We start from the raw sequence: 27,725 nt of genomic DNA, 5'->3' as shown, positions 1-27,725 counted from the left end.
TACTTGACAGCAGTGGGTTTTTTATATGTGTGTGTGTCTGTGTGTTTAAATGAAATTGCCTCTTTTGCTAGCAAGGGAACCACAATTTGCACCCATTTCCCACGATAGTATGTGATATTTGGAGCTTAATTGTGCCATCAAAAGGAGTGAGGAGTATGGCTAAGAAGGGGCTCTGTCATTTTTCAGCTTCTTTCCCAGACCAAGAGGGACCTCTTTTCCTCTGAAAATGCTATTTCCTGATCTTCATCCTAAATACAGATGAAATCTTGTTTCTTCCTTTAGATATCTACCTGTATTTGCCAAAATGGCTCAACTCCTGAGCAGCATACTCACTGTGATCAAAGTGTTCCAGAAACATGCCAGTGAGAATGGGGACTGCACCTCGCTGTGCAAGAAGGAGCTGAAGCAGCTACTCTTGGCTGAGTTTGGAGACATCCTCTGGGTAAGATGGGCTCAGGATAGGCCCCAGCCTCATGGAATCAAGTGTGAGTGACTTTGCTGCCTGCATCCAAAACACTCACCAGGGCTTAGCATTTTTGTCTTATTTGGTCATGGTCCACCTTCACCCTGTAACAGAAAGAATTTCAGGCAGCTGCTCAGAAGTTCTCTTCCAGCACGTGCACATGCATGCACAAGTGTGTGCGCGTACACACATACACACAGGCACACATGCACATGCACCGTTCTTGTATCTGAGTTTGAACAGGAGGGTGTATAACTTTAAAGTAACTGGGAATCATTTCTCAGTAGGAAATCTAAGGTTTATATCTTGATTTCTTTATTTTGGAGCCATCTGTATTTTTATATATCTTATTATGTATTCATTCATTCAAAAAAGAGTCACTGAGCACATACCCCATCCTAGCACCATCCTAGGCACTGGATTAATAAGCCATTTTCCCTTCCCTCCAAGATTCCAGTGTGGTGAGAAAGGAATAGGTAAACCAACAATTAAGATATACCATGTGATGGGTTGGGATAGGATAACTTCCTCAAATGACTCAAATTTATTATCAATGGAGCTGATTTTAAATGGAGATATCTATACCCTATGATCATGCTCCCGTTGGCCCAGCAAGGGATGAGGTTCTGAGGATCAGTTGAGCAAAGACTAGAAGAACCAAGCCCAAGTCTTCAGATTAAAGGTTTCTCAACCAAGGAAAGTCCATACACAACTGAATGGACTGGGGCATGGACCTTGGCACATATCTTACTATTCATAGGAGGGCATCTGATTTGAGTCTTTGTTTCATCTTCTTACAGAGACCAAATGACCCAGAGACTGTGGAAACCATTCTGACCATCTTGGATCGAGACAGCAATGGACATATTGATTTTCATGAATACCTCTTGTTGGTGTTCCAATTGGCCCAAGCCTGCTATCATAAGCTAGATATCCAGTCATGTGGAGACAGAACCTCCCAGCAAGAAGAAGAGCAGGAGGGAGTACAAGATCATACATTCCCAAGAAACAGAGGCAGACAACATAGGCAGAGGCATGAGGAAGAAAGGCAGCATTCCCATCATGGTCACTCTGAAAGGCAAGATAGGGACTCCCACCACAGTGGGTCTGAGAGACAAGAAAGGGACTCTAGCTATGGTCAATCTGAGAGACAAGATCAGGATTCTTACTACGATCAGTCTGAGAGACAAGAAAGGGACTCTCATTATGGTCAGTCTGAGAGACAAGGTTGGGACTCCCGCCATGGTCAGTCTGAGAGGTACAATCTGGATTCTCACTATAGTCAGCCTGAGAGACAAGACAGGGATTCCAGCTTAAATCAGTCTGAGAGACAAGGCCAAGACTCTAGCTATGGTCAAAAATTGAGTCATAAGTCTAGACAGGGATATCTCTTTGCCTTAAATCAATGTGAAAAACCAGTTCAGGATTCTCATCACAATCAGTCTGAAAGTCTTGGACAACGATCAAGCTGTGGCCAGTCTAGAAGACTTGGACAGGACTCTTGCTCTAGCCATACAGAACAACAGCAAACAGGCTGTATTTATGGACAGTCTGGAAGGCTGGATCAGGAATCAGGCTGTGGTCAGAAACACAGGCAAGGACTGGATTCTGAGTATGGTCAGACAGACAGACAAGACCAGAGTCCTCACTATTGTCAGACAGGCAGACAAGGCCAGAGTTCCCACTATGGTCAGACAGACAGACCAGGCCAGAGTTCCCACTATGGTCAGACAGACAGACAAGACCAGAGTTCTCGCTATGGACAGGCAGACAGACGAGGCCAGAGTTCTCACTATGGACAGACAGACAGACAAGGCCAGAGTTCAGACTATGGTCAGACAGACAGACAAGGCCAGAGTTCCTGCTATGGTCAGAGAGATAGACAAGGCCATAGTTCTCGCTATGGACAGGCAGACAGAAGAGGCCAGAGTTCCCACGATGGTCAGACAGACAGACCAGGCCAGAGTTCCCACTATGGTCAGACAGACAGACAAGACCAGAGTTCTCACTATGGACAGACAGACAGACAAGGCCAGAGTTCCCACGATGGTCAGACAGACAGACAAGGCCAGAGTTCCCATGATGGTCAGACAGACAAGGAAGTCCACAGTTCCCACTATGGACAGACAGAGACTGGAGAAACTGAAATACAAGGGCAAGATAGGCACTTCCAAGGAACCGAGGGAACAAGAAGAGACACATATGTTGAGCAATCAGGAAGGTCAGGGAGACTAAGTCAGCAGACTCAAGGACAGGAAGTAAACCGAAACCAGAGGCAGGGGTCCCAGAACAGACAGCAGGCATGGAAAAGGCAGCTTGAAGATACCCAACACCACCAGCACAAACTCTTGGCACAAATCCAGCAAGAAAGGTCACTCTGCCACAAAGGGAGAGACTGGCAATCAAGTGGCAGTGAGCAAGGCCACAGACAGGCTGAAACCCAGCAGAGCCATAGCCAGACAGAGGAGAGGCAGGGTCATCAAAGCTGGGGTATTCACAGCCATGAAGGCCAGGAAAGTCCACGTGAGGCACGGGACAGGCAAACCCATAAAGAGGAACAAAGTTGTCAGACAAGGGACAGGCAAAGCCATGAAGATGAGCAGAACCATCAGAGACAGGACAGACAAACACATGAAGATGAGCAGAACCATCAGAGACAGGACAGGCAAACCCATGAAGATGAGCAGAACCATCAGAGAGAGGATTGGCAAACCCATGAAGGTGAGCAGGACCATCAGAGACAGGACAGGCAAACCCAAGAAGATGAGCAGAACCGTCAGAGACAGGACAGACAAACACATGAAGGTGAGCAGAACCATCAGAGACAAGACTGGCGAACCCATGAAGGTGAGCAGAACCGTCAGAGACAGGACAGGCAAACCCATGAAGATGAGCAGAACCATCAGAGACAGGACAGGCAAACCCATGAAGATGAGCAGAACCATCAGAGACAGGATTGGCAAACCCATGAAGGTGAGCAGGACCATCAGAGACAGGACAGGCAAACCCATGAAGATGAGCAGAACCGTCAGAGACAGGACAGACAAACACATGAAGGTGAGCAGAACCATCAGAGACAAGACTGGCGAACCCATGAAGGTGAGCAGAACCGTCAGAGACAGGACAGGCAAACCCATGAAGGTGAGCAGAACCGTCAGAGACAGGACAGGCAAACCCATGAAGGTGAGCAGAACCGTCAGAGACAGGACAGGCAAACCCATGAAGGTGAGCAGAACCGTCAGAGACAGGACAGGCAAACCCATGAAGGTGAGCAGAACCGTCAGAGAGGAAACAGGCAAATCCATGAAGAGGATCAAAACTGTTGGCAACAACAGAATACACAAACCCATGAGGGGGAAGAGAGGTATGACAGGTCCCAGAATCAACAATTCAATGTGACCCAGCAAGGTTGTTCTAACAGAGAAACTTTCCACCTGAATGAGGGTGGCCAGAGTCGAGTTTCACAGGGAAGACGTAGTGACCAAGCCTTCCATTCAACCCAAGGCAATGGGAGGCCCCAAAGAAGAGAACAGGATAGAGATCATCCTACCAAGGCAGCTATTTCTTCCAACCCCCTTTACGACTACGTACAAGAACAGAGATCGCATCAGTACTAGGCTGCATGATCATCAAAGCTAAAGCAACATGAAGCCAAGGAAGAAACCTACATGTCAAGTTCATCTTTATTTCTCTCTAAGAGCTTGACAATGTATGTCTTCTCTCTATCCTCTACTCTATCTACATGCAATGATGCTTTTGAGGACCAACATTTGTTTTTAGGGCATGTCAGCTCTTCGAGCAACAATTCTAGGGTTTTCTGGATAGGTAAAATCTGAGTGGTAAACTGGGTGAAATAATTAGAACCCAATTTCGATCAATTTGAGAATTAAATCATTTCCTAGTTTGCTTTCCGTATAGGTGGGGCCTGATTGGATCATTGAAAGGGAAGGACACTTCTCCCAAAAGTTTAGAAACTGGAAAGGTATTCTGAAGACTTGTGTTACAACCAGAGGGCAGAAAAAACTTGAGCTTGGGTGTGTTTTGGCTCCTGTGGATGAAGCATCGAGAATTGGAAGCTGCACAGTCTGAACTGAGAGGAAATACAGTGAGAGGCTGCTAGAGGAGCCAGAGATCACAGAGGGTGTCTCTGATGTCAACAATACCTCCTGCACCCACGGTCCTACCCTCATCAGCGATACTGTATGTTGAGTTCCCATCACTAGAGCTGACTAGGTCAACTTCAGCTCTAGTTTCTGAGCATATAAAATAGAACACATATGCCATATGTTTGCAGATTCCAAGAGGCCAACCTGTTATTCCACAGCTCCTGAGGCCTGAAAACCCTACACAAGAAAGTCTGTGCGCAGACTACGAAATTGTATTTAAATACTCAATAAACAATTGGTGAGCAATGACTTATGGCTTTTTTCCTTCTTCATTGTGAGGCTGTGCTATCTTAACTGGTGGGTCATTTTCTGAGACCTCATTTCTGGACTTCTAAAACACCTTCATTCCTTGAGTTTCTGGGAACTGAAAGAAAAAGGATTGATATGAAACAAAAATAAGGAGTGAAAATGGAACTTGTTTAAGTATCATCTCCAGCTTCCTCCCCCCAGAGGAGTCACATTTGACCTTTCCTTCTCATTCACCTCCACATTCAAACGGTCATTAACCCATTGCCATCAAGTCGATTCTGACTCCCAGCGACCTATAGGACAGAGTAGAACTGCCTCACACGGTTTCCAAGGAGCAGCTGGTGGATGCAAACTGCCGACCTTTTGGTCAGCAGCCAAGCGCTTAACCACTGCGTCACCAGGGCTCCAAATGGTCATTAAGTCTTGCCAATTCTAAATCCTTCATATCTTTTCCCATTTCTTCGCCTCCACTACCTGAATTTCTCTCCTCTTCAGTGGCTCCCAAGTGACTTTAGAATAAAACCAGACTCCTTAGTATGGCACACACGGCCCTTCACGATCTGGCCCAGATGACCTTACTAGCTAATTCTCATGAGACACCCTTCCAGGAGTATCCTATGCTGTAGCCACACAAAAGACTTGACCTTTCCTTAATATACCAGCATCTTTCATTAATTCATATCTTTGAATATACTATTCCATCAGCCTGGGACATCTCTTCTCTCTTTTCTGCCTAGCAAAAACCTAGGCATCCTCTGGGTCACAACCAAAACATCCTATCTTCTGAGAAGCCTTCCTGGGCACTCCAAGCTCTCCTTTCTTTAAATTCCCACTCACTCTTGTTGTAACACCTGTCACACACTTCATTGCTCAAATGGCGTATTTGTCCAGGGGTAAAATGAATCTTCTTCACAAATTTTCTTCTTAACTTAGACCTTCCTTGGCAAGCTAAATCAGAGGGTGGAGAATAAATCCAAAGGTGACAGGCCTCAAAATCTGGAAGCCGCTTAGGGTTCACCAAGGATCTCAGCGGATCAGTGGGGCAGTGAAAGGTGCGAGGGATTTAGGAGTGCTAGGCAAGGGAACAGCATGAGAACAAGATGGAAAGGAAAGCCCAGGAGTGTTCAGTGAAGCAAAGGGTACACCTATAAAGCACTGAAGAGAGAAATAGGCCATCAAAGCTAAAAGGATGAATTGAATGAGATCATGGAGGACTTCAAAATCCACCAAAGAGTTTGGATTTTTTTTTTTTTTTTCCTCTTATCAGTACATAAGTCTTCTGAGCAGAAAATGAAGAGGAAAGACTGGCTGGGGAGAAGTTTGGGATGGAGAGAAACAGCTGGGTGGTCCCTAGGTAGTGGAAACAGTTAATGCACTCAGCTGCTAAGCAAAAGGTTGGAGGTTTGAATCCACCCAGAAGCACCTCAGAAGAAAGATCTGGCAATCTACCCCCCCAAAAAAATCAGCCATTGAAAACTCTACGGAGCACAGCCTTACTCTGACACACCTGGCACTGCCATTAGTTGGAATCAACTTGAGGGCAACTGGTTTTAACCTCTCCGCCACAGATAAGATAACCCCACGCAGGCCCTGGAACCAGGGCAGAACAAAGGGTGATCCAGAGCTCCAAGGCCAAAAGCTAAAGGTCAGAAAGGAAAGGTCCAAGGTGAGGGATGTGTAAAGAGGAAGGAGAAACATCTAACGTCCACATATACATCCCAGCCACATATACGTTCATGGTCCCATTAGATTATAAGAGTTCAGAAATTCCGAACAGAGAACAGGACTTAGCAGACGTAACCAAACATACCGAACACAACAGCTTCTCACACACACCCTGTGAATCTCATGTCTCTTGTATACAAAGCGATTGTGCTGCCTGGTGTATAGTGGTACAGTACATATATAATCTTTAATACACATGTCTTGATAAATGCATATGTTACTGGCTTATGTATGTACTACATTGTACTTTCTATCATTATTTTAATGTGAACTTTCCCTACTTATGAATAAAAAGTTACCGTATAACAGTGTATGCTTCAACTCATAGGCAGCAGCATTCAATCTTGTGTTTTGCGCGTCTCTTGAGCGTGGTAGCACTATCTCTTCATTTACTTCTCTTTTGAAAATATCCCCAAGACGTGCATCATGGCTCCCAAATGCAGCAAAACCCGTGCTACTGGCAGCAAGAGGCAAAGGAGAAGTATGGATTTGGCAGTGAAACAAAAGGTTATTAAACAACACAAAGGTAGAAAATCAGTGAATGCTAATGCTTGCAATTTAGGCATGTTCACACAACATCCAAATCACATAACATCCTATTTCACGGAAAGAATCCTGGATATTAAGTGACGCATGACCATATATGGAAAAAGGGTGGAATTTAGAATAAAAAGACCTGCATTTGAGACCTAGTTCCACTACTTACTAATTTTATGATCTTAGACAAAGTTCTTTATCCTTTTAAACCTCAGTTTCTTCATCTGTAAAACGGAGGTAAATTTTCCAATAGTTGATTTAAAATTAATTGAGATAATATACACAAAGGTGATTAATAATCCAATATCTTCTTGCTTATTTATTTATCTTTTCTCCTTTTACATTGTTTTTAATAGAAGCTTAATAAATGCTTATTGAAAACTCCAGGTTAAGTGCCAACTCTTCCAAGAAGCCTTCCTTGATAGCCCTTCTTCCCGAACAAAAGTAACCTACCTTGTCCTTAGGCAATGTCTTTGGAAACCTTCTGTGACCATCATCACATTCTACAGTAGTGTAGGTATCAATGAACATTTCTCACTCCCCGGCTACATTAGAAGTTCCTTCAGAAAAAGTTTCACACCTTATTTCTTACATCATTATCACCCAGAGTAAGTATATGGGAGTGCTTATTGAATAAAATTCACCTGAATGAACTCTCGCCATTACATCACAACCCTCCCTACATGCCTAGCACCACTGTCCTATGCCCATTGTCCTGCTTTCATCCATCCCATGCTCACCTACCACTCAGGTCCCAGCCTTTCTCAGATTTCCTGTGCCCTCCGCCAACAAGGGGAAGTAGATTCCCCTCAGTACTATCAACATCCTCCATGATTTGCAGGATCCCAGATGGTGGTCATTCTATTTTCTTTCTCATTAAACAAGTTTCCCCTTCTTCTCCCTTAAAGCCCAACCCCAACATTTCATATCTCCCAGCTCCTTGAAAAGCTAGTTCAAAACTTACTTCATCTAACCACCCCTCAGTGACAAGTCCTTCTTTGCTCTGTTGACTTCCATATATTCAGGTTGCCCTGCCTGCATTTTGCTTTCTGATGCCAGCAAACAAGTGTCCTTCAGTTGCTTCAATTATGTAGTTTATCATTTCCACCAAAGCTATAAGGTCATTAAGAAACCCATTGTGTCTCTTATTTCTTTGAGAACCAGCACAAAATGAATTTGCAACCATTGTTGTTGGCTAACTTATTAGGAGACTTACTCAAGCAGTTGGAGCCTCATTTGAACTGAACATTTATTGAGTACCTACTGTCTGTCAGAAAACCCTGGTGGCATAGCGGTTAAGTGCTATGGCTGCTAACCAAGTGGTCAGCAATTCAAATCCGCCAGTCACTCCTTGGAAACTCTATGGGGCAGTTCTCTGCTGTCTTATAGGGTCGCTATGAATTGGAATCAACTCGACAGCAGAGGGTTTGGTTTTTGGTTTTATTGTCTGTCAAAATACAATCTCTTAAAAAACAGCTTGCATTCTTGAAAGGAAAAGAGACTAACAATACCTATTAAACAAATACCAATAGGCTAAGCAAGAGAGCACTGTACTGGGAGTCAGGAAACTTGAATTCTAGTCCTGTCACTGCTATTAATGCCACATATGACCTTGAGTAATTTATGTCCCCATAATGTGCTCCAGTTTTCTAGTCCTTAAAATGAGGGGTTGGCACAGGACAATCTATAATGTCTCCTTCACGCCTATAATGCTATGGTTTTATAATGAAATGTCTAGGTCAATCAGCCAGTCTTAAGAATTACAGTAAATATCCCAGAGGCTGAAAAACACCTTGTCAGCAAGCTGGAGGAAAATAGCATATGGGATTCTAGTGCCACCAACTGGTCACTGGATTCCCTGTGACCTTAGGAGCTGTCTAGACAAAAATGACACTGTTGGGAAGGGAACAGGTCACAGTATGGAGCTGTCAGCCCAGTGAACACTTAAGACCTTTAGAGTCACCAATTTTGTTACAACAGCTATAGATGCAAAACATGACATATCCTGAATTTTTAGAAGTGACACCAAAAGCATGATCCATAAAAGAAAAATATTGGTAAGTTGGACTTCATTAATACTAAAAACTTATGCTTCACAAAAGATGATGGTAGGAGCATGAAAAAGCAAGGAAAAAATATTTGCAAAATACAGCTCCGATAAAGAACATTTACCCAAGATATACAAAGAACTCTTAAGACTCAACATTAAGAAAACAAACAACCCAATTTTTAAAATGCAAATATCTAAACAGACACCTCACCAAAGAAGATACACAAATGTAAAATAAGCATATATAAAGATGCTCAACATCATATGTCATTAAGAAATTGCAAATTAAAACAACGAGATACCACTACCCATCTATTCTCAACTCATTACCCATTGCCATCGAGTCGATTCTGACTCATAGCAACCCTATAGGACACAGTAGAACTGTCCCACAGAGTTTCCAGGGAGCACCTGGTGGATTCAAACTGCCACCCTTTTGATTAGTAGCCATAACACTCAACCACTACACCACCAGGGCTTCCACACTTCTATTAGAAAGACTAAAATCCAAACCACTGATAACACCAAATGCTGGCAAGGATGTGGAACAACACCGACTTTCAGTCATTGTTGGTGGGAATGCAGTGTTTGACAGCTTTTTACAAAGCTAAACATAGGCTTACTATAGGATCCTGTAATTGCACTCTAGGTATTTAGACAAATGAGTTGATAACATGTCCACACAAAAACTTGCACCAATGTTTATAGCAGCTTTATTTATAATTGCCAAAAATTGGAGGCAACATAGATGTTCTTCAATGGGTGGGTGAATAAACAAATTGTGGTGCATCCATACATTGGAGTATTATTCAGCTGTAAGAAGAAATGAGCTATCAAGCTATAAAAAGACGTGGAGGAATCTTCACTGCATACTGGTAAGTGACATAAGCCAGTCTGAAAAAGCTACATATTGTATGATTCCAACCACATGGCAGTCTGGAAAAGGAAACACTATAGAGACAGTAAACAGGTCAGTGGTTGCCAGGGAGAGGAGGGGAGTGACACACAGATGAATCACAGAGAACTGCAAGGGCAATGAAACTATTCCACAAGATACTGCAATGATGGATACAGGACATTGCGCGTTTGTCAAAACCCATACAACACACAGAGTAAACCCTGATGTAAACTCCAGATTTTCCTCAGTAATAACATATCAATAATCATGTAATAATAACCTTCATCAATCGTAACAAACGTACCATATTAATGCAACATGTTAGTAACAGGGGAAATCGTGTGTGGGGGGTGAGGGGGCATATGGTAGCCCTCCGAACTTCCTGCACAATTTTTCTGTAAGCCTAAACAAAACTGCTCTAAAAACTGAAGTGTGCTAATCAAAAGAAACAAGTGACACATCCTGGTTGCGACCTGATTAGGTGCCCCTGGGAACTGGCTGTTTTGTTTTGTTTTTTGTTTTTGTAAAGGTATATGTAACACAACATTGGCCAATTCAAGGTTTTCACATATACAATTCAGTGACACTAATTACATCAATCACGTTGTGCAACCGTCACCAATATCTGTTGGAACTGGCTTTTTTTGGTATCACAGCCCCAAATCCAGTACTGTAGGCCTTGCTTGCCACTAGATGAGACATATACGCTTCCATTCATTCAGTAAATTCAATCTCATTTAATAAGCAGCTATGGAGCATTTGGAAACCCTGGTGGCGCAGTGGTTAAGAGCTATGGCTGCTAACCAAAGGTCACCAGTTCGAATCCACCAGCCACTCCTCGGAAAGCCTATGGGGGCAGTTCTACTCTGTCCTATAGTGTTGCTATGAGTCAGAATCGACTCAACAGCAGTGGGTTTGGTTTTGGTTTACAGAGCATTTTACTAGATCCCCTAACTGTGCTAAGAGGCGCACTATACTATGGAGTTAAGTGCAGTGACTTGGGAATCTGATAGAAGTGTATTCCAATTTGACCGAATTACTTAACTGGCTGTGTGATATGAGCCTCAGTCTCCTCCTTTTAAGCTTCTGATAATAACATCATCTAACAGGGCTGCTATAAAGATTTGTGGGGTGCCTCGCATGTTACAGGCACTAAAGAACTGTGAAGACACAGCTGATGCCTAAAAGAGTTTGTGTTTAGTGAGGGGCAGAAGTAGGCACTAAGCCATGCATAGAAGTAACAATGGTTCGATGTACAACAATTATTGATCACCTCACGCACACCAAGGGCTGTAAGAGAAGGTGGTAAGGCAGTAAGAAAGCAAGCACCACGGAGGTTCAAAAGAGAGGCAGATCACACTCAGGTGGGGCAAAGCAAATGTCTTCATAGTAGAGGAGGCACCTGTCCTGGTCCTTAACAAATGATTAGGATTTAAATAGGCAGTTGGGTTTCTTCGATAAATATTGTAGTCATTCTTAAAATCTTGGTTCGAATTTCATCTTCATAAACCATCTCCTACTGCTGCCTTAAAACCAAAAAAAAAAAAAACAAACTCAATGCCGTCAAGTCGATTCCGACTCATAGCGACCCTGTAGGACAGAGTAGAACTGCCCCATAGAGTTTCCAAGGAGCGCCTGGAGGATTTGAACTGCCAACCTCTTGGTTAACAGCCTCAGCACTTAACAAATACGCCACCAGGGTTTCCACTAGTCATTAATTTTTCCACCCTACCTCTATGTTCCTACTATTCTTCTTCTTCTTTTGTGGCATTCTAATTTATTCAGCTTATTTTTAAGTTCATAATTTGCAAGTCTGTCTTTCACACTGGGTAATAAACTCTCTAAAGTCAAGAAAATCATTATCTTATTCATTTTTAAGATCCTACAGTGCAATGTCTACTAATAACAACATCTTAAAGACCCGTTGTCGTCAAGTTGATTGTGACTCATAGTGGCTCGATAGGACAGAGTAGAACTGCCTCATAGGGTCACCAAGGCTGTAATCTTTATGGAGAGCCCTGGTGGCGCAGTGGTTAAGAGCTTGACTGCAAACCAAAAGGTCGGCAGTTCAAATTCACCAGCTGTTCCTTGGAAACCCTACAGGGCAGTTCTACTCTGTCTTATAGGGTAACTATGAGTCCAAATCTACTTGACAGAAACGGATAATCTTTACAGAAGCAGACTGCCACATCTTTCTCCTACAGAGCAGCTGGTGGGTTCAAGCCACTGGTCTTTCAGTTAGCAGTCAAGTAGTTTAACCACAGTGCCTAATATTGAGGCTGGACTTTGAAAGTCTTAGGTTCCTTCATTCATCTATCCAACAAACAAACATTGATGACTACAATTTGTTGGAACTATGCTGGGCATTAAGGGTATAGAGGCATTGTCTTTGCCATCAAGGACTCACAATCCACGAGAAAAGGAGGCAATCATAATTCCATGTGATGAGTCCAAAAGAAGAGAACAATTGTTTTCAAACAGGAGTAAAAAATAACCATCACTGGTATTCTCTGAGCTCTTAGTGTACACTGGGCCCAGTGCTGAGCACTGGTCCCCTATCTTTAGAAAAACTCCCACCAAAGAAGCTAGGAATTTCCATTAGACTAGGAGCCGAATTCAGGAGATATGAGAGATGAGAGTTTGAAGTAAGACTCAAAAATACCAAAGATCTCTTCTCCTGAGGATTTATTCCCTTTGGAAAAAAAAAAAAAAAAGCCAGAAAGCTAAACAGCTGTCTCACCAAGGGAAGCAACATGAGTTACCTCCATATTTGATTAAATAAAACCCTAGAAAGAAACCAACACGAAACTGGAGTAAGAAAAGGAGAGTCAGTTTCCTTGACCAACAGGGTCTCTGCCAGCTCAAAATATCTTGGCCATTGATGACTAACCTTTGTTTATTCATTCATTTATTAAAACATTTGTTTATTCAAAAAATATTGAGTGCCTACTATTTCCCAGGCACCATTATAGGCACCAGGGACATAGCAGTTTAAAAAAATAGACAAAAAAACATGATCTGCCTAGTGTTTACATTCTAATGGAGAGATGAAGATAATAAATAAATAAAATACGTATTACATCAGATAATGGCAAGTGCTATGGGAAATAAAATAAAGTAATGAAGGAAAAATAAGGAATGTTGAGGATCACAATTTTAAATAAGGTGGTCAGGGTACCTCCTGATAAGGTAACATTGGGGCGAAGATCTGAAGAAGGCAAGGGAATGAAACGATCATCTGTGAGAACGGGAGCTACGAAGGCCCTGAGGCAGAAGCATACCAGGTACACTCAGGGAATAGAGGCAAGTGGATACAAAATAAGCAGGAGAGTGAGTCAGGGTCAGAGAAACACTCTGCAGACCTACTAATAATGCAGAGCCTGGTAGGCTTAAGGACTTTGGATGTTCCTCAGAGCAGGCTGGGAAGCTATCAGATGGTTTTGAGCTTCAATCATTTTCAGTTTCCTGCACACACATGGAAGCCTGGGTGGTGTAATGGTGAAGAGCTCAGCTGCTAACCAAAAGGTCAGCAGTTCAAATCCACCAGCCACTCCTTGGAAATCCTATGGAGCAATTCTACTCTGTCCTATAAGGTCACTATGAGTCAGAACCGACTTAATGGCACCTGACAACACCACCACCAAATACATAGGATTCTTTCCCTTATGTGTTTGGAGACTACAGATAGACTAGATGGTATTGACTCAAATGTGCAGGCTGCCATCTGGCTGTAGGTCCTGCTCAAATGCCCAAACGTCCTGTCACCTGGGAGGACAGTCGCTTGTTTAACTGGCACGACCTAGTATCTGTTGAGACTACCTGAGTATCACGACAGTATACTAAGCTAATCAGGGATCAGAAAAACAAAACACAGTTTGTCCTCAAGGAGTTTGTAATCTAGTTAGAGAAATAAACACAGAGAGAGAGAGACTTTGGGACAACCGCAAAGTAAGCTACTGGCAGTGCAAAATTTCATACCACCACCCTATACACATACAAATGTATACATTCTCACAGGCAAATCTTGTATCAACCCTTCAAAGTATTTATTGCTAAGAACACCTTTTCTGTTGCTGTTGCTAGGTGCCATCAAGTCAGTTCCAACTCATAGTGACCCTATTTACAACAGAATGAAACACTACCCAGTTCTGTGCCACCCTTACAATCGTTGCTATGTTTGAGCCCATTGTTGCAGCCACTGTGTCAATCCATCTCATTGAGGGCCTTCCTCTTTTTTGATAACCCTCTACTTTATCAAGCATGATGTCCTTCTTCATGGACTGGTCCATCCTGATAACATGTCCAAAGTACGTGAGATGAAGTCTCGCCATCTTCACTACCAAGGAGCACTCTGGCTGTACTTCTTCGAAGACAGACTTGTTCGTTCTTCTGGCAGTCCATGGTATATTCAATGTTCTTCTCAAATATCTTACGGGTGAAGAAATTGATGACCTTTAGTGACTTCCCCGATATGGCTCAGCTAACGAACTAGTAGCAGAGACAGGACTTGAACTCAGATCTTCACAGTCTAAGTCCAAGACTCTTGGCACTGCCGCACAATGCGGCTGTCTTTAACATGGAACCAAATGTATAAGGAGCAATCAGAATCAGGTAAAATTAACTAGATATTCCTAGGAGGAAGAGCTTTGAGCCAGATCTTAAGTATGGAATGGATGTGGACTGGCATCGGGAGTAGTTTGAATGGAGACACAGATGAACACCTAGCAAGTTAAGTGCGTGGAATAGCAAATAGATTAGGTGCCTGTAAGAAGGGATCGAGGTCCCTGGGTGGCACAAAAAGTTTGCACTGGGCTACTAACCTAAAAGTTGGAGGTTCGAATCCACCCAGCAGCATCTCAGAAGAAAGTCCTGGCAATCTGCTTCCACAAAGACTACAGCCAAGAAAACCCTACGGAACAGTTCTGCTCTGTAACACATGGGGTTGCCATGAGTCGGAATGGACTTGACTGTGAAGATGCCTGAATCCTATCCCTATAAATTCTAATTTCATAGGTCTGTGGCGTGAGCTCAGGGCAATATGGATTCTTAAAAAGTCCCTCCATGGGTTCAAATGCATATCCAAAGGTGAAAACCACTGCCCTACACCCTTCTCCCTGGTCAACCTCACCCACTCTGAGCCAATGACCCCATTACTATCAGTGACTTCCAAATCTATGTCCCCAGCCCAGATTTCTCCCCTGAGTTCCAGGCCTATATGTCCTACTGCCTCCTGAGCCTCTTAACTTGAGTGTCTCACAGGCACTCAAACTCAACATGCTTAAAATACAACCCCTCCTTCCAGTCCCTCTCCCTATAAACAGTGCCAGTCTCTGCCCAGCTGCTCAAGCCAAAAACCTAGACTTCCTCTTGATTCCTTCCTCGTCTTCACCTTAGACATCCACTATATCGGCAAGCCCAATGGGTTTCTACTTCTGAAAATCCTTCCGATTTGATTTTCTCCAATCCAACTGCAAATACTTTAGTTCAGACCTCCATTTCTCATCTATTTTATGGCAATGGATGCCTAAGTGACTTCCCTCTCTCCTGTCTTACCCTCTTCCAATCCACTCCCAATTTTACTGCCACGGTGACCTTTCTAAAATGCAAACCTGATGATGTCATCTCCTGCCTAAAATCCTATAATGGCTTCCCATAGTCTGTGGGATAAAGTCTAAATTCCTTACTTTTGCCCTCAAAGTCTTTCATGATCTACCCTGCTTAGCTCTCCCAACCTCACCTCTCATCCCTCCCTACCTCACAGCCTACACCCAACTAGTCCTGCAGGATTCAGCATAAGCACCACGTACGCTAAGCCGCCCTCCCTGAGCCCCCTGTCTGGGTGAGGTACTACCCCTTCAGTGTGCTTCCATAATACCTTCGAACACAGCCCTTATTATTCTGGATTAAAATAATGATTTGACCTGGCTGACTCCCTGATCACATTGTAATCTCATCAAGGGCCAGGGTCATGTACTATTCCCCTTTGTATTCCCAGTTCTTTGCACATCACAAGCATTTAATTAAGGTGTGCTGCATGAGTGAATGATGTTTGAGGAAGCCTAGCTGGCAAAAGAGCACTGAACTTTTGACTGCCAATTGTACATTTGGCAATAAGTAGTCACTGCAAGGTTCTTTCTTTATATATAATGTATTTAATTTTGTTTTTTGTTGTTGTTGTTGGAATATACACGGGAGAACATACACCAATTCCACAGTTCCTCCATGTACAATTCATGACATTGATTACATTCTTTGAGTTGTGCAACCATTCTCACCCTCCTTTTCTGAGTTCTCCCTCCTCCACTAACATAAACTCAGTGCCCCCCACTGTAAGGTTCTTAATCAGAAGAGCAGCATAATGAAAGCAGTACTTGAGGATGAATATTTTGGTAATAGATTATATGGTATAGACTGGTCACCAGCTGTGAGATGTTAGGCAAATCACTAAATCTTGTGAGCCTCTGCTCCTTTATCTAAAAAAAAATGGAACATTATTACCTGTGGTACCTAATTTATAAGGTTGTATTTTTATAAAGCATATAAATGAAATAAAAATTATTTAAGTTTTCTGAAGTCCTAAATGTATGCCATAAATCACTATACAAATGTAAGAAATTATACTTATGCAAATAACAAGAAGTGTGGTCACCAAAAAGTTTTAGTAAAACCCAAGGCAGGGCGTGGTGGAAAAGACAGGGAGCTGAATGTCAGTTCCACCACTTCCCTGTCGTGTGACCTTGGCCAGGTCACTTGGCCTCTCCATGCCTCAGTTTCCTCATCTGCAAAATATGAATACCACACTCATAGGTTAATTATGTTATTTTTGTATCTAGTGTCAAGAAAGATGTACAGCGTGACAAATGGAAGTAAATTATAGTTACCCTTCCCTTCTGAGCAACCACTCTGCACTTAATTGTGGCGAGATGTTATCCCAAGTCTTGGACACAGAGACCAGAGTGCAGAGAAAAGTGGGGCAAGTAGGGAACTGCACTCACTGAGACTTGTGCTAATACTGAAGTGGCAAGACAGGTGGGCAGGAAACTCATGGCATCTGAGTGACAACCACAAGGAGATAATGGGCTAAATGATGCCTTAGATAAATGAATTACGTCAAAGATGAACAACAGATGGGAGGGGGCAACAAAATAGCTTTGGAACCCGGTTTCCAGGCTGGCAAGTCCATGGGAGAAAATGGGCTGGCTGGTGTGGGATCTGGAGTGAGGTCAGGGGAGAAGAATCTTTCACTCACACCCCTCCTCTCCCTTGTGCTCATGAGTCACCCTGAGGCCTCAGGCGAGTCTTTCCAACCTCTGCCTCCATCTCCTTCTCTGGAAAATGGGCATCATGATCATATACGCACAGGGCGAAAGTGAAATGGTTTGGGCTTGTGACAGCGAAAAGCTACTGAGATGCCAGATCCTGGTGATCTGAGATGTACAGTCTAAAACCCAGTCCGGGATTTCCTGGGCACGTGGTAAGAAAGGCCAATGGAAGAACAAAATCCAGCAAAATGTCAGCAAGTGGGTGTTTGACAAGGTTTAATGAGGAAACATTTCCCTGAATCCTGACACATACTACAAAGACTTAAGTCAGAACTATTGAGTAATCAGAATGAATACCCCACGCTAACAGAAGCTGCTTCTCAGCTTCTGCATAAACCTTCTAGTGGTGAACCTTCTGAATAGGACACGCTCAGGAGTCTGTCAGGTCACATTCCCTCAGGAGTATCCTATGGGTAGGAGTTCTGGTGGCGCCAACGGTAAAGTGCTTGTCTACTAGCTGAAAGGTTGGTGGTTCGAATTCACCCAGCAATACCTCGGAAGACAGGGCCTGTGATCTGCTTCCAAAAGGTCACACAGTCTTGAAAACCCTATGGAGTACTATTCTGCACACATAAGGTCGCCATAAGTCGGCATCAACTTTGCTAACCACAACAACTTTCTATGAATATCTTTTCCTAGATAAAGGAAAGAGAACACAAAACGCAATATTCACAGTGGGTTTAAGGAGCACAGCGTTCCAGTCCATGAGACGCTTTGTGAAAGCAAGAGTTGGTGAAGGCCCCCCGGCCAGTTCTACACACAGGACTCTCTTCCTAACCTCACCTCTCATTCATTGATCTGTTGCCAGGGTTCTATATTCAGATGCTAAGAAAAGGGAAAAAACACAGAGAATGGGAGAAGAGGGGTCAAGCACCTTAAAAAATTCTCTACAGTAAGTTTTTCTTATAAATTCAAAGCACTTCCCCATCTATGATGTCATGTGCTCTAGCACCACCTCTAGGAGGGAGGGAGGAAGCAGGAGTAATTACCCTAATTTTATAGTTAGGGAACTGGGGACCAGGGAGTGTAGGTAACTCACCTAAGGTCTCAGAGAATATCACTGTCTGAGCTGAGCCTACGGCAAAACCCCCACTCCCAATTTACTACATGGCTTGCCAGAATCTACTAAAAAATGAACAATTCCTGAAGAGGATACATTCTGACACTTTGGCACTACCTTGTACAAAAAAAAAAAAAGACCCAAGTTCGTAGTTTTGAGAGGAAGTTCAGTGGGGATAGCACAAGGCCATTCTTATGTTGAAAAATCACTGATGTAAATAATTTCAAGATGTTGTTCACATATAGTACAATCTACTTGATCTGTACTCCTGAGATCTCTGTGGCAACTTATGTCCCACCACATACCCCATAATCAAAACTCATTCATTACGTTACAGTCGGCATAATGAGCCAAGGCAAAAAAGAAACTTTCAGTTCAGAAGGTGTCTAGTTCATTTTGGGCCTTAGGTACATGCTTACCCCTAGGAGGTCTATGTAGTAAGGCAGATATTTCACCATGCTTCCGACAAGAACAGTGAAGGAAGCATATGGCTTCTGAAGGCAACATGAAGCCTCATGCACCGTGAAGAGCCAGAGAAAGAAGGAAGGGGACCGCGGGCTGCCTGTCTACTGGGACATGCTCAGGAGTCTGTCAGGTCTCATGGGTATTCTACAGAATATTACTGTCAGAAGGTAGATGGGGTGGGGGTGTGCAGAAGGAGCTGGTGGTCCACAAGTTTTCTAAATGCTTTACATTAGAGCCCCCCTTTGGAAACTCACAACACACGTCAAAGGCTTTGAGAAACCCTGCTGTACAAGAATGATAAATAAGGCACCTGTTTCAATTTGTTTAGCCAAGAGTTCCCAAATTTAGTTAATGTTAGAGCCCCTCTTTCAAGTACCAGAATATCTAGGAAAAGCCCATGAAACTAGTGCTTTAACTAGATACCCTCTATGGAGGATAAGAGGATATCATAAAGCCATCTCCAAACAAAAGAGAGCTACCTTGGGCTTCTCATGTGGCCTGTAATCAGCACCATCAAGACCCCACCCACCAGCCGGGTCCTCCTCTAATAAATGCCTGGAACTTGGATCACTCGTTGTTCAGGACGAACTTCTTCTGGAGAGCAAGGAAGAAGATGGTACATAAAAAAGCACAGAAAGGGGAGCAGACTGACTGAGCTGTTCTACTCTTGATTCATCAAATTCCTGACACCAAAAACAAAATTTACATTCGAAGACAAAACACAAATTCCAAATCTATCCTGCTACCTTCCAGACCTCCAAGGTATTATTTCCTTAGCTCTAAATCTCCATGGCTCCCATGTCAACAGATTGGCCTGAATGAACAGACCACATCTGGCCATTCCAGCAAGTCTGAACCCCATTGGATAACCTCTGGCAAGCAAGTTCACCTCACAGTGGTCCTATTTCCTTCCACACCTGGAATGCAGAGGCGGCAGCCCTTCCGTGAGATAGTGGCTGGATGGGGAACAACTAATAAAAAGAGGATTATAAAACCCTTGGCAATACATTCATCGTCCCGTAAAAACTTAATGATTATAATCAAGCTGTGGCTAGAAGTCTGCAGAGTCCACACATGACACTCAGCAGTCACTGTGCTGGTGTCTGATAACAGGACGCTCTCTGCCCTGGTGCCTCCGTCAGCTGCACAAACTGGTCCTGGTTTAGTGTGGTTTCTTCACACAAAGTTGCCAGGGGAAAAACATTACTGAAGTCAAGTTATCTTGGTCTAATCATCACCAGCTCTCACTGAAGACAAGTGCCTCCCAGCCTCCTGACAAAGATCATGAACTATGGCTGATGAACACGAACATGAGAGATGTCAGATATCTCAGAAACCTCCTTCATGGAACTGGCCTCCCGCTGCTGAGGCCACCTTGCTATAAAGCATGTGGTCATTCTAACCACATCAGAGGGGACCACAACACTAGGTGAACTATGCTGGGGGCAGAGGTAAAGGGAAGATCTTTTAAGTGATACTTTCCGTATCAAAGAGACATAGCCCTTTATCAAAGAGAGACTGGTCTGACTCATCAGCTATCTTCTTCTCAAAATATCTTTGCCAATTCCTACTCTACACCTTTCCTCTCCCTGTCTGCAATGCCTCCTTGTTCCATCTGGACTGTCTGGAAAAAACCACTCATCCACGCAGGCAGCAAAGAATTAAAGGAGTAGTACTGAATGACAAGGAAACCCTGGTGGCATAGTGGTTAACTGTACAGCTGGTAACCAAAAGGTGCTCCTTGGAAGCTCTACGGGGCAGTTCTACTCTATCCTGTCCGGTCGCTATGAGTCGGAATTGACTCGATGGCAACAGGTTTGGTTTTTTTTGTTTATTGAATGACAGTAAAGGGTATGAGTTTTAGAGTCAGATAGATCTGCATTCAAATACCAGCTCTGCCAAATGCCAACTTCTTTGAACTTTGGCAGGTCATTTAACATCTTGAAGTCTCAGTTTCTCCATATACACAATGAGGCTAGTCATGCCAACTATACAGGATTGGTGTAAGAATGAATAAGAGACAACAGTTACTATTGTATCTAGCTTACAGTGGTGATGATGATGATCACAACAACGAAAAATAGACTCCCCACTACCATGTCTTATAAGCCAAATTTCCCCCAGTTAAGCTGGATGCAGGACAGAGGTGTGTCAGGTCTGTCTTTGAATTCCTGGTACCTAGGCCAATATTCAGTGAGTTTGATTAGACCGAATCGATCATATGAAGCTGGGTGCAGAGGATTAAGATGAAATATGGCAGATGCTTGAATCAGAACAATAAAGCCTCCTTCACCAGCCATTACCCAAATATGGGCAACACCAGTCTACTTAACCAAGCCTAGGCTGCAGCCTCGGGCAGTTTTTTTCCTCTCTGAGGCAAGTTCTGCTTATTCAAGTATTCATTTGCATAATAATAGCAGAGGAAGCTCTGCCTGGGCTCAGGTGATGATGGCATTACTTTTAAGATACAGATAAGAAACCAGCCTCATGGCAAAAATAATTCATTTTCCCCAACCTTTGTTCTTATCTCAAAAAAAAAAAAAAAATCACTGACCTCGAAGGTGGATCAAGAACAAGGATATTAGTTTTAATGTCACTACTCCTGCCCTCCCCATTCTTACTGCCACCCCTTGCATCCTGACAATGCAGCCACCCACTCAGTACTCCCATTCAGATTTCAGAAAATAAATTTGTGCCCTCCCTCCTATCGTATGGTTCATCGTGACTTCTCTCAAGTGTTCCTTCTCTACTCCTCCTCCTTCTCCATCGTTCTTGCTGTCAGTTGCCATCCAGCTGATTCCGACCATTGGAAACTCCATGTGTGACAGAGTAGAACTGCTCCATAGGGTTTTCTTGGCTGTAATCTTAAAGGGAGCAGATCACCAGGCTTTTTCTTCCACTGTACAAACCATTTGTACCACCATCCAGGAGCGACTTCTTCTTCTGCATTCTTATAGGGCTACTTTCTGGTCATGGCACTTATACATGGTCTTGTATACAGCACATAAATGCAAGCCATTTATTCTTTCATTCAACAAACATTTCCCGAGTACTTTCTCTATTCCAGGCACTGGGAATACAGCAGAGAACAAAACAAACATGGAACTCACCTTCATGGAACCTGCAACCTGTGATACTCAATTCCTCCTTAAATGAATGTATGAAACAAAACCTTCTCTTCTGTGAGGCTGGCCCTTGAAAGGATGAAGGAGACACAGCCCTTTATCAAATAGTGACAAACTCTCCACTCTCTTTGGCCTAGGCAGCTCTCTTTTTTTCAAAATATACTTGGCCTTTTCCTATTCCCCATCCTTTTCTCACACTGTCTGTGTGCTGTCTGTGTGCAAGGCTCCATGTTCCACTTGGCCTATTTTAAATCTGTTCCTCCTATCCAGATTAAGCCCCACCTCCTCCCTGAAATCCTCCCAAACTACCTCAGCCAGCAGTGATGCCTTCCTTCTTTATAGAGAATTTATAGATTATAACCAGACTTCACAACTACATCATACCCTCTGAATGTCTGGAATCTTGTCTTTTCCAATGCCCTCCTCTCTTTCACCTGGGACAGTAATTTCCATATAATAGATTCCCAATGAAAGTTTGTGATTAGCTGACTTGCAGGGCACTGTGAATACTCATGGGACAGGTGAGGGTATAGAAACCAGTATTTTAGGGCTTATAGCCAGAGACTTTCAAACAGATTTTTGTTTGGTTTTGTTTCGTTTTTATCGTGTGAAAATACAGACACCAAAACATTCACCCGCACAACTTCCACATTGACTATTCAATGCCATTCTTCATGTTGTACCACCATAACTGTGATCTTTTTCCAAAATATTCAATCACCATTAGCATAAACTCCATGGCCCCCCCAAAAAAAACTTCCCTTTCCTCACTCTCTCCCACCCTGGTAACCCTTAATAATCTTTTGTTTCTATATATTTATTTCATATAAGTGGGATCAGACAGTATCAAAGAGTTTTGCACCTTGAAAAGCATAACCAAAGGGACTCCAATAATGTATTTCGAAATCTGTTGGCCCGTAAAGAAGGAATTACACTAACTTCAGAAAAACAGATGCTTGTCCTTTGAGAAGTTGTAATCGTCACCCTTTATAACACCTCTAGAGGACATGGTTCACTTCAAAGACCTAATTTGTGTTATCAGATGCACTTTTTCTTGTTTAGGAAATGCTTTCAAAAGATGTGGTTCTGAATGAGCCTTTAATGGTGTACCCTCTCCCAAGAACAAACAGCAAGCCAGCTGATAGCCAAGAGCTAGGCTGCGCTTTATCAGATACCCAGAGAAGCCATCCATGTTCCCAGTACACTCCATGTACCAAAAAAAAAAAAAAAAAAAAAAAACTCAAAGAAAAATATCTAGAAAGTTCCAATTCCACGTCTGGCAGAATAGCTAAAAGCCTAAAACTAATGCTTACCACACGCAAGCAAAATTTTGCTTAAGATCATTCAAAAATGGCTGCGGCAGCATATCAACAGGAAACTGCCAGTAATTCAGGCCAGTTTCAGAAGATGATGTGGAACCAGGAATATCATTGCTGATGTCAGGTGGATCCTGGCTGAAAGCAGAGAATACCAGAAGGATGTTTACCTGTGTTTTATTGACTATGCAAAGGCATTCGACTGTGTGGATCATTACAAATTACGGGTAACACTGCAAAGAATGGGATTTCCAGAACACTTAATTGTGCTCATGAGGCACCTTTACATAGATCAAGAGGCAGTTGTTCAGACAGAAGAAGGGGATACTAATTGGTTTAAAGTCAGGAAAGGTGTGCATCACGGTTGTATTCTTTCACCATACCTATTCAGTCTGTATGCTGAGCAAATAATCCGAGAAGCTGGACTATATGAAGAAGAATGGGGCATCAGGATTGGAGGAAGACTCATTAACAACTGGCGTTATGCAGATGACACAACCTTGCTTGCTGAAAGTGAAGAGGACTTGAAGCATTTACTAAAGAAGATCAAAGACCACAGCCTTCAGTATGGATTTTACCTCAACATAAAGAAAACAAAAATCCTCACAACAGAACCAGTGAGCAACATCATGATAAACGGAGAAAAAATTGAAGTTGTCAAGGATTTCATTTTACTTGGATCTACAATCAACAGCCATAGAAGCAGCAGTCAAGAAATCAAAAGACGCATTGCATTGGGTAAATCTGCTGCAAAGGACCTCTTTAAAGTGTTGAAGAGCAAAGATGTCACCCTGAAGACTAAGGTGCCCCTGACCCAAGCCATGGTATTTTCAATCGCATCATATGCATGTGAAAGCTGGACAATGAATAAGGAACACCGAAGAAGAGTTGACGCCTTTGAATTGTGGTCTTGGTGAAGAATATTGAATATACCATGGACTGCCAAAAGAATGAACAAATCTGTCTTAGAAGAAGTAAAACCAGAAGCAAGGATGGCAAGACTGCATCTTACATACTTTGGACATGTTGTCAGGAGGGATCAGTCCCTGGAGAAGGACGTCATGCTTCACAAAGTACAGGGTCAGTGGAAAAGAGGATGACCCTCAAGGAGGTGGATTGACACAGTGGCTGCAACAATGAGCTCAAGCATAACAACAATTGTAGGGATGGCGCAGGACCGGGCAGTGTTTCGTTCTGTTGTGCATAGGGTCACTATGAGTCAGAACCGACTCGACAGCACCCAACAACAACAACAATGCTTATTGTGCAATTACTTCAGTGACTTTTGAGGTTTAAAAAAATGTTAAAGGCTATTTAACTTCATCATACTTTTAAAAATGTATTAAGCTCTGAATGTCCTGCCAGGTACAATATAAACTGAGTAAGTAAAACACATTCTTGTCTTCTAGAAGCATTGACTCCTGGCAATTCTCCTGTTGTCCATTCTTCCACAGCTTAGAATGAAATTTTAATTTCTGGCAATATTCTGTTAGCTATCTTCTCTTTGTTTCGTCTCCTTTCCCTTGGGAATTAAACTTTTATATTTTTAATTCCATTGTTTGTTTTTTGAGTAGGTGGTTAAGAGCTATGGCTGCTAACCAAAAGGTTGGCAGTTCAAATCCACCAGGCACTCCTTGGAAACTCTATGGGGCAGTTCTATTCTGTCTTATAAGGTCGCTATGAGTCGGAATTGACTTGACTGCAATGGGTAATACATTTAAAAAAAAAAAAAACCCTTTGCCGTTGAGTCAATTCTGACTCATAGTGACCCTATAAGACAGAGTAGAACTGCCTCATAGGGTTTCCAAGGAGGGGCTGGTGGATTCAAACTGCCAGCCTTTTAGTTAGGAGCCATAGCTCTTAACCACTGCACCACACATGGTTCAAATATCAAAAAGTATAAAAAGGTATATGCTAACAAGGTACTTCCCCAACCCCTCCCTATGGGTAACCACTCTTAGTAGTTTTTTGAGTATTCTTAGAAAATGTTTTAGCAAGAACTAATATATAGACTTATTTGGGGAATTAAACCTTCTTTATCACAACATTTCCCACTCCAAATCATCACAGGGCAGGGAGGGCATGTCTTCCAGTAAGAGGTCCAGTGCACTCTGCTGGGCCCTGGCATATAAGGCTCACAGGTGTTTGTGGACCTAAAAGACACTTATCTTGGGAAGAAACCAAACATGCACAGCCTGCCTTCTGCTTCTGCACTAACGCTATGAACTCGGTCAGATCCCAACTTGAGGGAAAGGGACAAGGACCTTAACTGGTTCCCCCAAAGCCTCCTCAAGCCTTATTCTAGCTCCCTAGCTGTGTTTGGAGTGGTTTTGAGGGTGGGGTCATTGCTGTTGTTGCTGCTGTCCAGTCGCCCCTGATTCATGGTGACCCTATCCACAATGGGATCAGCCCACTGTGAGGGTTGAGTAGGGAAAGGTAAGTAAAAAGAGAAGAAAATAAGAAATGAGGAAGAGAGAAATCTAAAGGAAGGATTCTGGGACACAGGGAGGGCCCTGGAGAGGCATGGACCCCTCTGGAGGGGAAGGGTCAAAATGAAAGCCATCAAAAAATTCTGAGAATTTTTCCTGCCCTTGTTCCTCCTGCATCCCTACCTCAGGCATTGGGGGCAGGGGGGGATCAGGGTGCTGAAATACTTAGCCAAGATTCCCACCCCAGTGCCGTTGAGTCGATTCCAACTCATAGCAACCCTATAGCACAGAGTAGAACTGCCCCATAGAATTTCCAAGGAGCTCCTGGTAGATTTGAACTGCCGATCTTTTGGTTAGCAGCTAATACGCCACCAGGGATTACCCAAGACTAGGACTCAACAACTGTATCATGACACAAGGTAGTTCTTGAACATCTGGGTCTGGAGAAAACATTGCAGACCAAACCCCACACACCTGGCTGTGCTGGTGGTGATGGTCTTTTCCACATCTGGGAGTCTATCCCCTCCCCAACCTGAAGCATCTATTGAGTCTCCACCTTAGTGTCCCACCTCCTTTATGGTATACATTATTGCCAGAAGCAAAACTTCTTTCAAAAAAAAAAAAATTGTGTTTTGTTTTTTTAGGTACAAGTCTTCCTATCTCATCCCAACAGACTGGCTTACCATTCTACAAGAAACAGATCTAATTCGAAGACGAGCAGAGGATGTCACATAGCTCCTCTACTCTTGAGGAGCTATAGCCTTTCTTTTGTATGGCAGCTGTGAAACTTTGTATAATCGACACCATGAAATCTCTACTATCCAGTCACAAACCACCAAAATGTTGGCTTCCTTCTTTCCTGGTATTCATCGAATTATAAAAAATGAAATTCATTTGTCCTAGTCAGTGTGTCTTTTGACAAATCTCAAAGCTCTGTGAAGCTGAGGAGCTGCTTGTTAAGATACAGTTGCAGGGCAAGGAAACTATTTAAAATCTTTGATCAGTTTAATGACAAGGAAAGCCAGGAGCCATGTGCTACCCTGGTGACAGCCAGAAGTGGGGAGAAGGTGGAAACGCTCTCCTTGAGCACCTGGGCTCCGTCACCCTGCGTGGCATGACATAAGATTAAAGTGTCTGCTGACTCTCAGGGGTATAATTACCACCAGGGTGGGGGCGTAATAAAAGCAAGGATAATCTCTCTTGAGAGAAGATAAAAATTAAGAATTATTAATGATAATAATAATTAGCCCTTTTATGCCTAAGAATTGCAAAATGCTTTACAACCTGTAATTATCACAGCTCCCCTCTGAGGAAGGGATTTGTGTCTTACAGATCCTCGTTTAACAGGGGGGTGAAGTGATGGGCACAGGCAAAGGCAGAGAGGGGTGGGGTGCTGTCTCCTCAGTCACCTGTCCTGTATGTGGTGAAACTGGAAAGAGGCCCCAGAAGGGCTGACTCCCATATGGTATGTACCCTCATGCCAAGCCATCACCCAAACCCACAGAACTCCATCCCAGCTCAAGCGACTCATCTCCTTCTGACCTGGTGGCCATTCAAGCGGCCATAATGCAATAAACTTATAGCATATCAGCAAGGATTTTGCTAAGCACCCAGGAGAAATAAAAGATACAGCACTGCCTGTAAGGAACTGAAAGCCTAATTGAGAAGACAAAACAAACATCCATTAAATTAGAGAAGAATATGAAAATTACATATTAACTAGTGCTAGGTTTATGGCGCTGACGATGCATGCTGCAGAAAAAAAAAATTTTAATTGGAAGGCTATTTTACGTAAGGGGAAGGGAAGGCTTAGGGGAAGAGACGGAACTCATGTGTGGCCTCAAGTTCTGGCAGAGGCGGGGTCCCAGGGGATGGGGCAGTGAATAAGAAGAAACAACAGGAAAACTTAAAAAGTTGAAC

At 43.2% G+C, this 27,725-nt stretch overlaps 1 protein-coding gene across 1 annotated transcript; it reads left to right on the top strand.

The window, feature by feature from the left end:
• Positions 1-304: 304 nt before the first annotated feature.
• Positions 305-4,080, top strand: RPTN (repetin). Its single transcript, XM_049875633.1, has 3 exons — positions 305-442; positions 1,264-1,690; positions 1,763-4,080. Exons 1-3 carry the CDS (start codon positions 305-307, stop codon positions 4,078-4,080), a joined length of 2,883 nt encoding a protein of 960 aa, XP_049731590.1.
• The last annotated feature ends 23,645 nt before the right edge of the window (positions 4,081-27,725 follow it).

The sequence above is a fragment of the Elephas maximus genome, chromosome 3, assembly GCF_024166365.1.
Source record: "Elephas maximus indicus isolate mEleMax1 chromosome 3, mEleMax1 primary haplotype, whole genome shotgun sequence".
In the NCBI taxonomy this organism is placed as follows: domain Eukaryota; kingdom Metazoa; phylum Chordata; class Mammalia; order Proboscidea; family Elephantidae; genus Elephas; species Elephas maximus.
The sequence above is the reverse complement of the archived record's forward strand: the minus strand, read 5'-3'. Positions and strand labels throughout refer to the sequence as shown.